This window comes from Parus major, chromosome 2, assembly GCF_001522545.3.
Source record: "Parus major isolate Abel chromosome 2, Parus_major1.1, whole genome shotgun sequence".
NCBI lineage: Eukaryota > Metazoa > Chordata > Aves > Passeriformes > Paridae > Parus > Parus major.
In genome coordinates, this window is record NC_031769.1 from 23,046,135 (window position 1) to 23,062,930 (window position 16,796).

General features: G+C 38.4%; 1 protein-coding gene across 1 annotated transcript in view; it reads right to left on the reverse strand.

The window, feature by feature from the left end:
- The window catches only part of CDK6 (cyclin dependent kinase 6), a 135,063-nt gene that overhangs the window by 17,317 nt on the left and 100,950 nt on the right, over positions 1–16,796 (reverse strand). The window contains exon 5 of the mRNA XM_015618216.3: positions 1,862–1,912. Coding sequence (XP_015473702.1) covers positions 1,862–1,912 — 51 coding nt within the window. The remainder of the gene's footprint in view (positions 1–1,861; positions 1,913–16,796) is intronic.

The window sequence follows — 16,796 nt, forward strand, 5'->3', positions numbered from 1 at the left end:
AAGGATGCATCAGTCCAGATTGCACGAAAATCCTGACACTTCCTTCTGTCCAAATTCATCTCCAGAATGAGTCACTACTGTAGAAAGAAACAACCCTCCTACAAGAAGAGCTAGGCCTAACTGTAGGGGGTTTTCCAGCTGTGAAAACACAAAATAAACACTATTTAGCACAACCCCTCAGAACCCAAGACAGAAACTTTTCAACCACTTAGGAAGAACTGTACAAAAGAAGCAAACCCAAACTTTCTCTTTAAGTAGATGTGCAATAAGGAATTTCTTCTAAATTTAGCATGGCATTTTTTTTTCTTAGTGAATTCTTTTCTGCACAGGTAATCTCAGCCCCTAGGGATGGAAAGATCCCTGTTGGAGGCTGTCACTAGCAGCTATGCATTTAATCCCGGCCCAGTTCATTTTCATTTTCCTCTTAAAAGTCACAAATGAAAGACATCACAGCTATGTCTTTTTTAATTGTAAAGTATGTTGTATGTATCAAAGCTGTCTTCATTTAATAAAGCAGGATATTGCAGGACTGAAGTAGTACTTTTGGCAGAAGAAGAAAAAGTAAACTTTAAGGACTGACTTTTCTGGATTGGGCAGGAAGAGCTGTTTAGCGCATGACAAATTAACCACACAAGTGAGTCACATACTCATGGTATGGTATGCAGGAAGGGGAAGTCAACTGTGAGAAATCAAGACCTGCAATTTAGGAACCCCACATTAAATAATGAAAATGTTTAGAAACAGATCTGTTGTTATTTGAGAACTGAAAAAATGGTTAAACAGAGAAATTCATTAATTTGTTCAGTTTTAGCTTGTCTTAGAAATTGTACTATCTTCTCTTTGGAATAACTTCAAGAAAATAAAATTTTGGAATAATACTTCTCATTCTCTCTCCATGCTATCTACTTCTTATTTCACTCGGATCCCTGGATCCCTTCAGCCTCTCCATACAGAAAGGGAAGACAGAGGTGCAGAGACAAACAGACATTCTTTTTCTAGATTTGTACCAGCTCTGTGTGGCTTTGATTTCCTAACTACATGGAATGTACATCAGATCTTAAATTTACATGCCTCTTAAAAATGCAAAAATGTTCCTTACTCTGAAGAGCTTTTACAAGAAAAAGTAATATAATCCTACTTAATTATCATATTGGTAATATCAATAACTTAATTTTGGATGAGAAATATTCCACCTCAGAGAGTTCAGAGTCTACCTGCCTCCTTAATAATGTATTTGATGTATTTGAAAAACACAAATGCCTAGAACTGTACAATAGTTTTAAAATAGTCAATTAATCTCTGAGAAAGCATATGTTAAAATTAGCTCTCACCTTCCAGACCAAAATAAGGACTATTAATAGGCTACACAGTGTATTTTAAAAGCTAACATATTTTTGGATGTTTCAAAGTCTTTTCTGCAAAGATGCTGTTGGTAATAACCTTAGAGATTTCAACTTTTAATGTATTCTAATGTTTTCTGCAATGCACAAAGAAATAAATCCAAAAAAATAATACCTCTGTGTTTATTTACATGAAGAGAATCTATTGGACTTAACTGTTTATGAGTATGCATGAATGGTACATGCACAGTATGTTTAAGAGACTTAAAAAGCCCAAACCCACAAGTCTCATAACTTCCTGATGATGTCTATCAGTTTTGCAGAACTTTATTCCATGTTGCTTCCTCCTCCCACTCTGACACAGAATACACGGAAATATCATGTTGCATACGGTAGTAATAGGAAATATGTTCTAGGAATACTTTGTTCTAGTCACATTACTGCACAAAAACATGGCAAAGAATCTCACAAAGTTCCAATGTTAAACAGATACTGACATAAGGCAACTGGTTATTACTCACTCAAAGATTTTTCCTAGTTGATCAACATCTGAATTTCCACGGAAGAGTGGTCTGAAAAAATAAATAAAAATATTTTTAGGATGTGACTTGCTTTAATTAATGTAAATTTACATATGTCATTGACAGTTGCCAATGTATGGTGTAAACGTGGGGGGGTTTTCAGACTTCATATCTTCTGCTTCCATGCTTTATCCAGTCTGCGAATGAACCTTTCAAGTTTCTACTAAAACTTGTAATAAAAGGGGACAGATGACACATACTTTTGAATACACTACTTTCAAAAACTTAATTCTGCCCTTTTGCACGAATGAAATACTTTTTCCTCAACTTACATTTTCCTATGAACTATATCATTAACAAAACAGTTTTTCACTAAAAGAACACTAAAATAGCTGCTGAGACAAAAAATAAAGTGAATGTCATGCAATTCATTAAAACGTAATAAAATTAGAGATTATTATGAATATAAATTGAAAATTAAATTTCTTGCATACTGTATATTGGAAATGTGCTCCAAGGTTTAAGGGGTCAAATAAATGACAATGGATTCATGAAGGTCTGTAGACAATGGGGTGTGAAACGGTACAGAATTTACCTTGAAGTAGAGGAATACTTCTGCTGCATAAATAAAGATACATTCAGGAAAGAAACAAATTGTTAGGCTGAATGTCCAAAGGCTTAAAAATAAAACAAACAGTGACTAAAAATACTTTCACACACCTTTTCAAAGTGCAATTTAAAATATTTTCACTCATCATGTGTAAGATGCTATCACCACTGTGTGCTACCCCACAGTACCAATGTAAAATCTGAAATTCTGATTTGTATGGCAGTATGGCTATATTTACAGCTTTGTGTTGAACTCAGTAAGGTGTGAACAACAGTGCAATTTTATGTTGAAACTCCCAAGATACTCCAACATTTTACTGACAGATGAGTAAGGATCCAGCCAAGAATGAGGAATCTGTGAAGATCAGGCCACAGATGTCATGTACCATTTTGGTTCAACAAATGGTAGATTACTCCAAGAAACACAACTCACACACAACTGCAAACTGAGATAGTAACTTGGGTCGACTGATAGCCAGGCTGCCCTCTCATCTGGATCTCGGCTCTCAAAGTACAGAGTATGTTGTAAACTCATGGTTACAGTTTCTGTAACTGTTCAACTGAGACACAGTGACTTGACAAACAATGCATAATCCCCTGCTTTTATCAGCAGCCTTTGGTTATGGAGAAACACTCATTCTCCTGCCTCTCTCCACATGCTCCTTTTCTGTCTGATACAAGTCCTTGACACCAGTGATAGCCGAAGGCATCATTTCACTGCTGCTCTTCATAGGAAAAGATCTCTCCTATCTGGACTGGAGAACAAAGAATAGTCAGATATGGTCCTTCCCCTCTCACTGCCCATATGCAGGAGCAGGTGTAGGATCTGGACCTCCTTTTGCTAACCGTGAGTTAATACTGAAAAATGGCACTTCCTATCTTGACACTCTCACAAAAGCAGCAGAGCTCCATGTCACTGCATTGTATTGTGGGTCCATTCCAAATGCAGTAAATAGACACAGAGCACTGTGGCATTTCTTAGTTAGACATAACAATCTCTGCAGAAATCTGGGCCACCAGGAAAAAGCAGTGAACTGGCAGACGTGCTGTTCTTTGATGAACTAAACATGCATTTTACCTCCTTCTTGTGTGCTGCCATTCAGGACATGTCATACCAATGTATACTCCAAATTGCTTTGTGTAGGGATATTGAGAGAACAATTTAGTAACATCTGACTTGAAACCATTTGACATGAGATTTGATCTGATAGGGTAAAATGTGGTAGCCTGTTACTTGTCCATAAAGGGCTTTATTTATTTTGATTATGAATAAATCATAAATAATGGGATGTTTTGCTTCTCAGATACACATGATATTTACTAACTGTCGCCACTTTGACAAGATCACTGCAATTCATACTTTGGGATTTCTGGGTTTTTTTAAGCTTTAAGGTATATAGAAATACTGGCTTCTACAAAAACCCAAAGCTTAACCCACTCAGACAGAAGCATCTTCTTCTGCCCTAAGTTTTGAGCCTGATTTTCAGAACATTCAATAGCTACAATCCTAGCATTGCTTGTGGCAGCAGGCACACTCTGTAACTTCCAAAGTCAAGCCATACTACAACAAAGACATTTTTTAACTACTGTTTGAAATTATTAATATACAGTTACTTTGAATATTTAATCTTGGTTCCATCATTCGATTATTGGGGCCCTTTAAACTAACAAAATCTACACATTCAAATAATCATATCTATGCAAATGGAAAGCTGATTTAATGTTTTAAAATGTATGCTGAACCTTGCATTAATGTGAAAGCCTGGCAAAGGCAGCCTTGTTCGCAAATCACCTTAGGCAGTGTCATGCCAAAACAAGTACAATTCTTGGGATTTTTAAGGAAGGATTTTCCCATCATTGCTGCTGTCTCAAATTCACTAAGGGCTGAAGCAAGAATTTAAATTCTTTTGAAAGTATAATTATACAATACAAGGTGACCTTCCAACATGCTTTGGTATTTCATCATAATGAAGTGTTATTAGTGCATCTTCCAGCCTCCTATCCATCCTACCATCATGACTACAACAGGATGCCAACTCCAGGTTAGGCATCACTAATGAAATTTGCCTCGTGAAATTTGGCTAAAGGTTCAATTGGAATATTGGACAGATGATTGGGGAAATAGATTCACCTAATCAGCAGCTGTATCAAGTTCTCATTTCACATTTTGGCACTACTTATTCTTTTGTAACGACTTGACAGTTTTCAAGTCCCGTACACATAAAAAATTTCACATGAAGACAATTTTTAAAAGATTCTTAAAGATGGACATCAGCTCTTCACCTTTGTTCTTGGTATCTTTCACTTGATTCATACACCCACTCACTCCCTGAGGTTTATTTATGCAAGCTTGATCCAGAAGTCCTTTCTTGAGCGCATGTTCTCTTCTCTGTGATCATAATCTGTGTAAGCCTGGTTAAACTCTGGAGCCTGATTTTATAGAATTCCTTCTTTTTTTCTTCAGGAAAGGCATGGATCTGGGTTTGTGTCCTCTGGCTTCAAAAAACACCTAAAATTTGTGAGTACATGTATCTCAGGACAGAGGGACATTCCCATGCATGAAAGAACTATCCATGGGGATATACTTGCTCTTTGTGTGGTTCCTCAATCCTCTCAAACATCCCTGACTTTTCTTGCTGCAAAATCCATGCTCTGAAGGCTCCAACACCATTGTTGTGACTGAACACACACCAAGTAGGGAAGAAGATGGGACAAAAAGATTTGGAGTGCACCTATGACATTTAATTTCCCTGTTGACTCAAGAAGTCTCAAATGCTTCCCATGTTGGTTGTGGCTTCTTTGATTTTTCAGGGCAACAGAACGAGGAAAACGTTGAAGGGAATACACGAGTGTCCATATTATTTGGCTACTTCTTTTCCTGGCCTTGGAGCTAGGCCATTTTCCACAGCCTCTGGAATGATGCCCACTACTGTATGGAGGAAAAGCCTTTTTGTGTCTGCTGTAGGACCAGAATGCCCTTAACCTACAGATACGAAGATATGACAAAGGCATTGTATTACTTACCCTGTCCTGCTAAAATAAATCCCTCCTGAGCCAATAAGCAAGTGTTCCTGAGATACAAAATTTGCAGCTGCACAATTAAATGGGTATTAGCTATGAGTCTCCATTGTGAAAGCAGAAGAACAGGAACACCCTCTGAACATACACAATTTTTTACTGTGGGGGTGGCCAAACAATGGCTCAAAGAGGTTGTGGACCCTCCCATCCTGGAGATATGCAGAAGGCATTTGGAGATGGTCCTGGGCAACCTGCTCTAGGTGATCCTGCCTGGGTTTGGACCAGATGATACCCAGAGGTCCTTCCAATCTCAGGCATTCTGTGATTCTGTGATAGTACAGAAATAAAAATACAGATCACAACGTAAGGTTGCAATAGAAAACCTACAAATCCTGAAATGTTACTTATAGTTTAAAAGGGCTTGCACCCTTAGTTTTCTGGACAAAAGGTTCTCATGCTTATATATAGCTGAACAAACTAGATTTAACCATTTACCAACTTTAGGCTCTTTTTCTCTTGTCCATGCCTTAACTTATGCTTTTGCTCATGCTCATGCTGAGTTTCACCTACACTGAATATTCTTTCTATCTGACCTGGACATTAGTATCTGAAAAGTTGAGTACTTTATTTTACAGACATTGTGTTTCATGTCTGTACTACTCGGTAAAAACTGAGATATAAACATTTCCTAAGCAAGTCTCCACGAAAGAATTTTCCCTGGTGCAACGCTACAGACATGCCAAAGCAATTTTTAAAGTATTGTATACAATGACAATGCAATGACACACAAGAGATAAATGAGTTTTAACTGTAAACTGGCCACATTACTTCTAGATTTTATCTTCAGTCTTTGGACTACAAAGCAAAGAGAATCTAAAGCTTTTCATAAGGAAAGTTAGAATTTTCATAAATACTGGAATTAAAGATATTGATAAGCATTGTTCTAGTCAAACATAGTTTGCATTATAATGCAAACACAAGGAGAAAACCTAATAAAGCCATATGCATTGCAGCATAGGAAAAGATTTCTGCAGGTTTCTTGACAGTAGCTGACATTTTTAACTAATTAGTGACATTCTGATTGGAAACTATCTTTCCATTTCTGACACTGGTCACGAAAAGGTTACTGTGAAAAAAGACTCTATTGAAGAGTGAAAAAAAGGTAAGAAATTCACTTTCTTACCAAAACATATTACTGAGCTCTCATGATAGTTCTGGAATTGCCAATACAAGTGATTCCAAAGGCAGACAAGCCTAGAATCTTTACAGATATGTAAGAAGTAACAAACAAAATAACTACCAAGATCCTTTCTGCTAATCCATTTGCTCATTGTGGTGACAACAGCAGTTAGGAATTCCATCCCCTTCCCTGTTATCACAGAAAAATGGTAAGGATAATCTCTTAATTACTAACTTGAATACATACAATATTCTTAGTGAAAAGCCTGTATATTGGTGATCCATGTGTACTCAGGGAAGTCCTACAAGAACTCCCTAAAATGAGAAGAACATCATGGGTGGGAAGGGTACAATTTGAGTTTTGGGCAAGTGGGGCTTGGACACTGGTTAAGAAGATGCCGAAAAAGTGTTTTGGGAAGAAGAGCAGTGAATTCAGAATAGGTAGCTGCAGCTTCGAAGGCACTACACAAAATGAGGGAGGTGTTGAAAGTCCATGATTATTTGACATAATGAAGAAAAAAATGTACAAGGGCATATAGAGGTTGTACATGAAAGTTTAGAATCTGATAGTGTTGTAGCAGTTAAGTCTAGGAGTTTGTATGTCTGTGTTTACAAGAGCAACAAAGTGATGGCGAAGAAACTAAAAAAGCTAAAGCCAAGTAACATTTGCCAAGGAATCCTGCATCATGCCACAGGAAACCTGCCAAATTATATAGTCAGAGATGTATTAGAAGGATGGGCTGGGTTTTTTCTTTCCATATTACAAAATGTGAATAGCTGGTAAATAATTTTGTCAGATTCTTAGTTATTTGTTATGAAGAAAATATTTTCATTTTAAGAATTAAAACCATACATGACCTAAAACTGAAATTATGAGATGACTAGAAATAACATGATCTGGACTGTCCTGTGGAAACCCTTATTCACAGGGATTATTTCTGAGCTGATTCCTAGCCTCTCTTGTTGCTACCACTGTTTCTCTTTGACAAATAGCCTGCACAAGTCTGTACTACAGATATGAAAAGAGAAAGTAAAACAAGACAAAAATGTATCACCTTTTAAAGATGAAGATCATTGGCCTTTCTGGTATGTAAGATGAATAAGGTGCAATATGAAACTTTAATCTGAAAACAGGCCATGCTGACAAGATTTCACACTCTGGACAGTTACCCACTTCCAGTCACAAGTGACTTGCCTCAGCTGTTGTGAAATTCCGAGTTCTCGTTTTAAAACCTAACATTTTCTTGTACTTCTCTCTCTCCTTTCCCTTTAATAATATCTCTGTGTGGGTGGGTGCCAGACGCTGCATAGGAAGAATTTACTTCATGTAGAGGTTATTATACTTGATCATAAATTGCTCAAAACTTTCACAAAACTTATCTTCTCTCCTCCAATATGTAAGGAGAAAGATGACATAGATAAACATTACGACTGAGGAAATACTCTTCAGCTAAAATCTGACAGAAACCAGACCAGCCATCTTGAGTCTCTCATTTCAGTCTTTAAAAGTTCAATTTCTTTCATTCAAAAATCTATCATTCTTCAAGTATGATAATATCACAATCATGAATAAGAGGACTAAGATGGGGCCATGTTAGTACTGAACTATTATTAGAACCAGATCTAATGCATCAAAACCTACAATTATTGTTTTCCCTGGAGTTACTCATGTCACCCAGCAGACAGAAGCAGATAAAAAAAGAAGGTAGTTTTTGCAAACTTCCAATTCTGTAATGTGTTGAATTTGCTCTCCACTGCTATTCAAAATTAAGCAAATTAATTCTAGAAATGAAGATAATATTCTGACCCCCAAATCCATGTATGGTCTAGTTCATAAGAAACATACGGGATCTCTTTCTTGAAGAAGAAAACAAAGAGCTTTCAGAGCTGGGTGCAGATACAAGCCAGCAAGGAAGGACCCAATTTCAGATGTTCCCTTTGCAAGCAAAACTGAAAGGGAAACATTAGTAAATGGCAAACCAAACAGAGGCACTGTGTACAGCTTTATGACCAAAGCCAGCCTACTGTGTAGAGTGAAGTTTACCCAATATAACTAATGATCTCTGTAAGTAAGAGAAAATAAAACTGTTTTCAAAGCTTCCCTAACAACTGGCACAGGAGATCTTTTTCTGGGTGCTTAAAATTTGCTTGACACCTTCTAGGTAAGCATAGTCCCAGGTGGCCTTGGAACAGAATGATGGGCCTTGTCCCCCACCACTGACATAAAAGGGAGCTTTACCACAGGCATCAATGACCCCAGGTTCAAGCCAACTGAGGTTTGGTTTCAAACCCTTTTTTAAAGAAAAATAATCATGCTTCAAGAGAAGGATACATACATTATATATATTTGTATACATATATATACACCCACATATATAAAGCTCCCAAAAGTAAGGTAAGTGTAGATATGATCTTTGACCAGAATATGCTGTAACATAGGCAGATCTCATCTGTTCCTGGGCAGAACTACTTCAGAATTCATCACTGAACATTATTTTTTGAAATAGAAGAGCCTTGGTAGGTGGAGTGTCCTTCACTTACTCTCTCATCATGCACGTCACAGTTCTCTTATCTGTGGACATTTGTTTCCCTGCAAGATTTGTAGGTTTATTTCACTAGGGCTTTAAGGCTTATTATCTCAGCTCAGGAAGCATGATATAATAGTGGCACCTTGAAAACTGTGGCAATGTTTGAAGCAAATTCTATAAATACACACACAACTGACCTTGGAAAAAGGGAAGGGAAAAAAAGTGAGGTCTCTGCTCAATGTGGAAAAAGACTCATTCCTTTTGTTTGTACTGACAGTTCTACCAGCAGTATGATTGAACTGTCTGTGTATTAAACACCTATCTCATCACTGTGCGCAAATTACACCTACTTGTCCATCAGCAGTTTGAAATTTAATGACATAACTAAACTGCATGCTTCTGCCTTTTGAAAGCAGCCTGAAAGAAATACTGATATGACACATACAATATGATAATGGTCTTCCCACAATCACTTATTTAGTTTGATGCATTCTCTTCTCTCTCATGAACTTATTTCATATCCCTGTTTTAAATTTGCACTCTTTAAAATTCTCACATGGCTTTGCCCTTGTTGTGCAACTCAGCTGTGGGGTTTGAAAGTAACAACTGAGGTGTGGATTAGATAAAGGCTGTCTTATGTGGAAGGGTAGCAGCCAAGAGGGGTCCTCACTGTCCTGTTCATTCAAACAAGCAAGGGTGCAGATCACTGTGCAGACAATGTGTGTGTGAGTTTGTGCAGACAACCTCATGCCTGTGAACAAATTTGCCCGTGTCTTCCTTGAAGAGACCTATATCCTCCCTCCACAGCATGTCAGAGCTGTTTTTCACCACTTCTTTAACTCATAAGTTACTCTTCACTTAAAAATCTAGCAGACAGCACTCCAAAATGACACATTTTAGCCAGATACGAAGATGCTCTTTAACACTGTATTTTAAAGAAATGGTTTTAGAACATCTATATCATGGCAAAAGACAAACCTTCAAGGTAAGCAAGAGGAATTTCAGTCTGCTCCTAGTCTTTATCAATTATGTAAATGAAATGAAACAGGCATAATACATACATGAAGTATCTATTTCTTTATCCTGTATGAAATTTCACTGTGAAAATCTTTTCAAAACAGTTTTCAGAGATACAGAATAATTTTTTTGTAGTTCCACAATCCTTGCAATGCCAAGATGTCTTCAAGAAAGCTCATCTGTTGACATTTACCATATTTAAAAACTGGTGTAAAAAACCTCTTAAAATGGGCTTTGCTCAAGGGTGCCTCTTATGTTGGACTAGTTTTAATCAAGGGGATGGATATAGAACAGGTTTTAAAGTCTGAGGCCCTCTAATTAAAGTTCAGTAATGTTCCACAAACTGGATATATTTTCCATCAGATTGCTTTCACATTACAGCTTGAGGCTAAAAGGTTTTGTGCCATTAGGTTGATTACTCTTGGAATAAATTCTTTTAAACCAAATGTCTAACCCTGTTATCATGCTTTTACCAGGTGAAAGACTATGCACACATAACAATTGTCCAAAGGAAACTAACTCTTACCTACCTGTGATTCTTCCTTCTCAAAGGGAAAAGAAGGATACAAACATGTATAGTCTGTATACTGGTTCATTTGATCTCCCCAAAGACACTGAGTAAATTAACATCCAAGTATGTGTTCCCAGCTTCTCTTGGGCTTTACCTCTATCTTAGTAGTGCTAAGCAAGAGCTTCACAGATGAAAGTACACTCTGTGAATAAAAGAGCTTATACTCTAAATACTTAATCCAAAATAATGTGAAAGGATAATGTCATAAATGATGTTTCATTTTCAGCATTATGAGCAACAGAAAATGGTGCAGCTATGTGATTAAATTACTAGTCTAACTTTAAAAAAAAACCCAACACCAACAGTCTCTAGAACTAGGAAGAGTAAGGCAAAAAAGCAAGTACCTGACTATAAGAGCACAAGAAAAAATCTGTAAGTCAATCTTTTCTGTCAGATGCAATGGTACAGTGACTGACAATGAGGTAATGGCACTCTGTGAGACTTCAGAAAAGGGAGCTTCAAGAGATGTCAAATTCCCATGTTTGAAGGGAAACACAGAATTAGAAGATATTCTCACAATCTAGAACATAAAATTCTCAGTGCAGAATGAAATCTTAGGAAAAGTTTTTTGATTCTTTTCCCTTCTGGAAACATATTAAAGGCTAGGAGAGAGAATCCTTGGGTTTTCTCTTGATCTGGGCTTCAGCTGCTCCTGTGTGGTGTCAAGTACATGTTTTGATCTGTGATCACTTTATTTGCCCCCATACTAGGTGTTAATGGCACCTGTTGCTCTAAGCCTCTCTAAATTTTCAGATAAACATGAAACATCAGAACTGTACCCACCCACAACTAATGTCTCATCACCCTCAGCTGTAATAAAACACTCTTGGTCAGAAAAAAAATCTGTAAGTGGATTACAGTCCTTCGGACAAGAAAGGCAGGGAAAACATTTCAGTAGTAAATGGCAAACTGTTATGTGAGCAGAGGTTAAATTTCAATTTCAACTTTTTCCCCAGCTGCTGAGTCTGAGTGTCAAAAGACATGAAAGTGGATTAGAAGGATGGTGTGAAGAAAATACTTTAATTTTTAGCAGCTGTGCTGGCTTACAGTGAATTAATAAACACCTGCAGAAAAGCTTGAGATAAGCATTTAAGGTAGAAAGTTATGTATAGCAACCATGCAAGGAAAACTGATACAGTTTTCAAAGGCCAGTTAAACTAGATACAACTTTGCCCTAAGCAATACTTTGTCCCACACAATACATTCTACCCAGGCCAGAGAAGCTGAGATTTACATTCCCTGGCTGGTTATTTATCCTGTTCAGCTTCTAGTGACTTCACATAAAATCTTTTTTCCCACTTGAATCCTGACCAAAAGAAAGAGTAAGTTAATTTTTATATTAAAGAGAAAACTGAAAACCTAACTTCCAGGTGATGACACTGCTTGGATGCCACCCTTCCCTGTGCAACTGCAGCACATTTTGTGAAGTAGATTTGGTGTTACAAAGGTCCCCAATTTTTTCTGCAACAATTTTTATGCTATTATCTCTGCTTTGCCATTACTGAACCATAAGCCTTTTGTGTCGTCTGCAACACAGCTCTATTGATTTTTAACATCATTTTAATGGGAAGAGCACACAACTCTGTCTTTAAAAAAATGAACATTCCCTCAGTCTCTGAAATACTGAGCATATGTAGCTCCTTGAATCACCCCATATCTTGAACTCTTCTGTACCCACATCACCACAGTGATCACCACCTTTATGTCCACTACAAGGAGTTCCTCAAGATCCAGATGGAGATGGCTGTCATTTCTGAAAAAAAAAAACAACCCAACCTAATTTGTTCAGAATTGAAGATAAAAACAGAATCCTCTTCTGGAGTAAGTGAATAATCAAGTAGAAAGCTTCCTCCTGTGGTAAGCCATTTTATGCCTTGCTTTTCAAGGCAGTTGTGGCTGGCATGTTTGCCAAAAATAGAGGGTTTGCTAAAAAGTCTAGGCCCTCTTTAAACTCCGCTCACACTTTCCAGCAGAATGCCCTCAAAACTGAACTGTTAAAATATCTAGGAGATGAGCAACACCTACCTCTCCTTTTGCAATTAGTTCACAGGAATGGAAAAATGATTCTGAGGAAGGAGAGAAGCAAGCAAGCCTGTTCCTGTGCTTGAGTGGGTAGGACACCCACCTAGAATACGGTTCTGTCTCTGTACATGTACTCTTTCATTGCTAATGGTCTGATGAGATCTAAGTTTTTTAACTGAATGTCTTCATTCTTACAGCGGCAGAATATGATTTATCACTGCCAAACAGGCTTAATTTAACAGCTACAGATAGAAACATTACAGAAAGATCTCCTGCTATGTATACTTCTTTAGATGCTGAAAGCTTGCTCCCAAATTATTTCGATATAAAGAGCACTTAAGAAATTATTAAATTGTATAGAATAGTGTGTATGCTGTACTGACATAATCATAAAACCTGTTTCATAGACATAATCTAATAAAAAAGATCTGATAATTCACTGTAGTTGGTGAAATTCTGGATGATATAGCTCATTGAGTCATGTACCTTTAGGTAACTGATTCAGACTCAGTGAAAATCAATAGTAACTGAATCTTCACGCCAATTTACTCCAGCTCAGTTGAATAAATGAATGGAAATGAAGTAATCCCTTGGATGAAATTCGTATTTGACAAATGTCTATATTCCAAAAGCACTTACTACTGGCAAACTTAAATATGTTAGGAGAGAAGCTATGAATATGGAGAATATTTAAGTAAAAGAAGAAATACTTTCTCAGAGTTTGTCTTAAGAGTTGCAACTGGACAGAATTCATTCAGTGCATCTATAAAAGGAAAGCAGAGCAGATAATGTGTGAGTTTCTGGAAGAAGTCACATGGTTTGACATGCCAGATGCATGGTTCCTGAAAGACTGCAAAATGAAGCATGCCCCAAGCACAAGAGAACAGCCAGGCAGGTCACATGCTGGCACCAAGAGCTTGTCAAACCCTGGCTCTGCCTCTAGCAGTCCGCACACCATGCTGGCTGTGTCTCACATGGACTCATTTGCACAGGGCCAGCAGGTCAGGCAAAGCAAGCAAGCAAATGTAATGGCAGTGCCACAAGCCACGTGCAAACAAAAATTAGAAGCAAGGCAGCAACACGTGCTTTCATATCACAAGGCAAACTATGGTTTGAAAGGAAGAAGGGATGGGAATTGCTGTGACTCAGTGTGAGCTGTATCCTGCCAACACCAGGCCCCTGATGGCAAAAGCAGCTCCCTGCACGTGGGTAACACATGCTGCTCTGTGGCAGGTGGCACATACATGCAGGAAAGGCTGTGGCCACCTCCCTTCCTTACCAAGTCAGAACTCTTATCTACGTCTTTGATATCTGCAACACACAGACTGGCAAGTTCTCTGCAGCGGTCTGAACCCTGCAATGTAGGTTCAGGAGTCAATGGAGAGCTGCCTTGGGGGACTGTGATTCCCTTGGAGAAATTGTTTTCCAGAAATCTAAATATCAAACTTCTTGCTTTCTCATTGACATTTCGAGGTCTCCTCTCACAGGCAATTATTTACTTGGTAAAAAATGGTACAGTGTCTCAGAAAGCTGCCATGTTTTGCTCCGCTATCCTTAGCTGTTTTTAAACTCCAGAGATTGTCTGTTCCTTTAGGTCCACTTCCGCTTCTCTGATGCACATTTATGAGTTTTATCAGATATAAAGAACATCCATCACCCTTGGTGACCAGTACATATGAAGACGTGCTACTCTGAAGCTGCTGAAAAACACAAATATGAGACAGATTTGTCCTATATACTTCTCAATTAGAACATACTGCTTTTATGACTGACCAATGGTAGCTATTAGACTCTTTGCTGGACAATCAAACACAGAAAATTTAGTAAAGGCTGCCCAGATCAAAATGTCTCACTAGACACTCAATTTGGAAAAAAACCTCCCACACTTGGGAGCTCAGCAACATGAATCATGGTTAAAGCCTAGTCTTTTTCCTCCTCTCCAGAATACACCAGCGTCCAGGAAAGGATCCCAAGAACTTAAATACCATTTTGTAGCCATTTTCCTATGAAAGAGAAAAGTAAATAAAAACAATGTTTAGTTGTATTACGAGTCAAACTAAAGTACACAGAGATTCCCCTGGCCAAACTCTAGGCAAAAAAAGCAAAGTCTCTCCCAGCCAAGTTCCTGCAGAGGGAAGTTGTGTGAAAGAGCCAAGAGACCCTTTCAAATGGAAAGTCTTTGGGCAGTGTACAGCTGGCTATCCCTCTTTAGGCTAGAGAGCAAGGGGCATGGATGACATTGCTCTGCTTCTCTCCTGTTCTCTGGCTGGTGGAGTGACTGCTAAAAGCAATCTGTAGCTGGGGATCCCACCAAAGCAGCCCTCAGGCTGCTCTGGCTTATCACAGGTTTGAACCTGTCTTTGAGATGCTGCAGAGGACACAAAGGTGGAGCACGTTCACAGCAACTGGCTAGCAGCTGTGCCCAGCACAGCTCAGATCCAGATGTTTCTGCTGCCAGCTGCATTTCCAAATATCCATTGCAAATGCTACAATGTTAATTCCAAGGACTTAGAAATACCTACATCATGACTGACATGTCGCGGTCTCTCTCTTAACCACAAGCTCTTTTCCTCTGACCTCTGGCCAGACTACTTCAGATTCTCACAGACTGGAATATTGCACCTCAAAGGAATGCATATATTTTTAAGGACTATGTGTTATGGGGCATTTCAGACTAGTGCTGTGCCACCTGCAATGAGAAAACTATGGGAAGCTCTCCAGGAGGAGACCTCTCCCATGAAGTGCCATCTGGGCTTGAGCTGTGTGCAGCCACTGGCTGCCAGCCCAGAGCCACCCGGTCCCAGTGCCTTGGCCACTGCCTTGCCTGACATAACCCCACACCTGAACCAGTCAAATTAAACTCGGTCACCTAACACCATTTCTGTGGGGCTTTGTACCTCTGCTTCACGGTTCCCTTCTGGCTTTTTGTCATGGGTAGTGGCAGTTTTTGGTTTCTATGGTTTATCAACGGTTTCCCTTACTAACAGATCTATTCCTCTGACTGAAAGTTTGGCACAGCTGGAAACTAGAAGCAAAACCACAAGTGAATGGCCTGGCATTTACCACCCATCTCCAACCACAAACCCATACAGTTACTGGATTTGACTAACGGCTATCAATCACCCCAACTGCAGACAAACAGATATCAACTAGAAAAGGCCTGAGCGAAAATATCAGCTAAAAACCAAGATGGTATTTTACTTTTAATGAGGTGATGCTGTCTTGGAAACACATTTATTTCTTACTTGATACTTAACTCGATAATTATGGCATTATTCTGACTGTTTGCCCTTCTCTCTATTAAAGTGTGTTTGTCCATTGCCTAAAGCCAACTCAAGCTCTGCCCTGGAGGTCAGGTTAAACAGAAAACAATCCTCATTATCCAAAAAACTGGAATAATATGAAAAAGTGCCATCTTCTGCTTCCTTTTATGTTAAGTTTCCTTAAGTGTGAAGCAGAATGTCATTGTTAATCCATCAGATCACTAAGGTCACTAAGTTAAACTGTGGCTTGTGTCCATTCAGCTTTAAAAATATTTGAAAAAAAGTTTTGTAATAGGCTGGCCACTTATCTGGGGAGGAAGAAAAAAATCCCATTTTAGTAGGCCTAGTTTGGAAAAATGATCAGCTTCCCACACACACCTATGCACATGAATGGCAGAAGAATAAAAGATGAAAAATGGAAAGCACAGAATTTTGAATGCTGACAAGATCTTCCTAAGGAGCAAACCTTGTCCCAGTACAGTTGGTCTGGACTGTGGTGAACTTTTACAGCACTTGCAATTTAAATCATTCTTGTAACAAAACAAGATAATTTCCAAAAATGGCAGAAACAAACTCAAGCCAGAATCATACAGTACTTTGGTTCAAAGGTTGCAAATTAAGTTGTGTAGCTTTTACAGTTCTAAGCTGCAACATGAACCATGCTTGTTAGAACAAAAGACAAAACAGAAAAAAAGAAAGTTGTTATTTTAGTTCCTTCTGCTACCAAG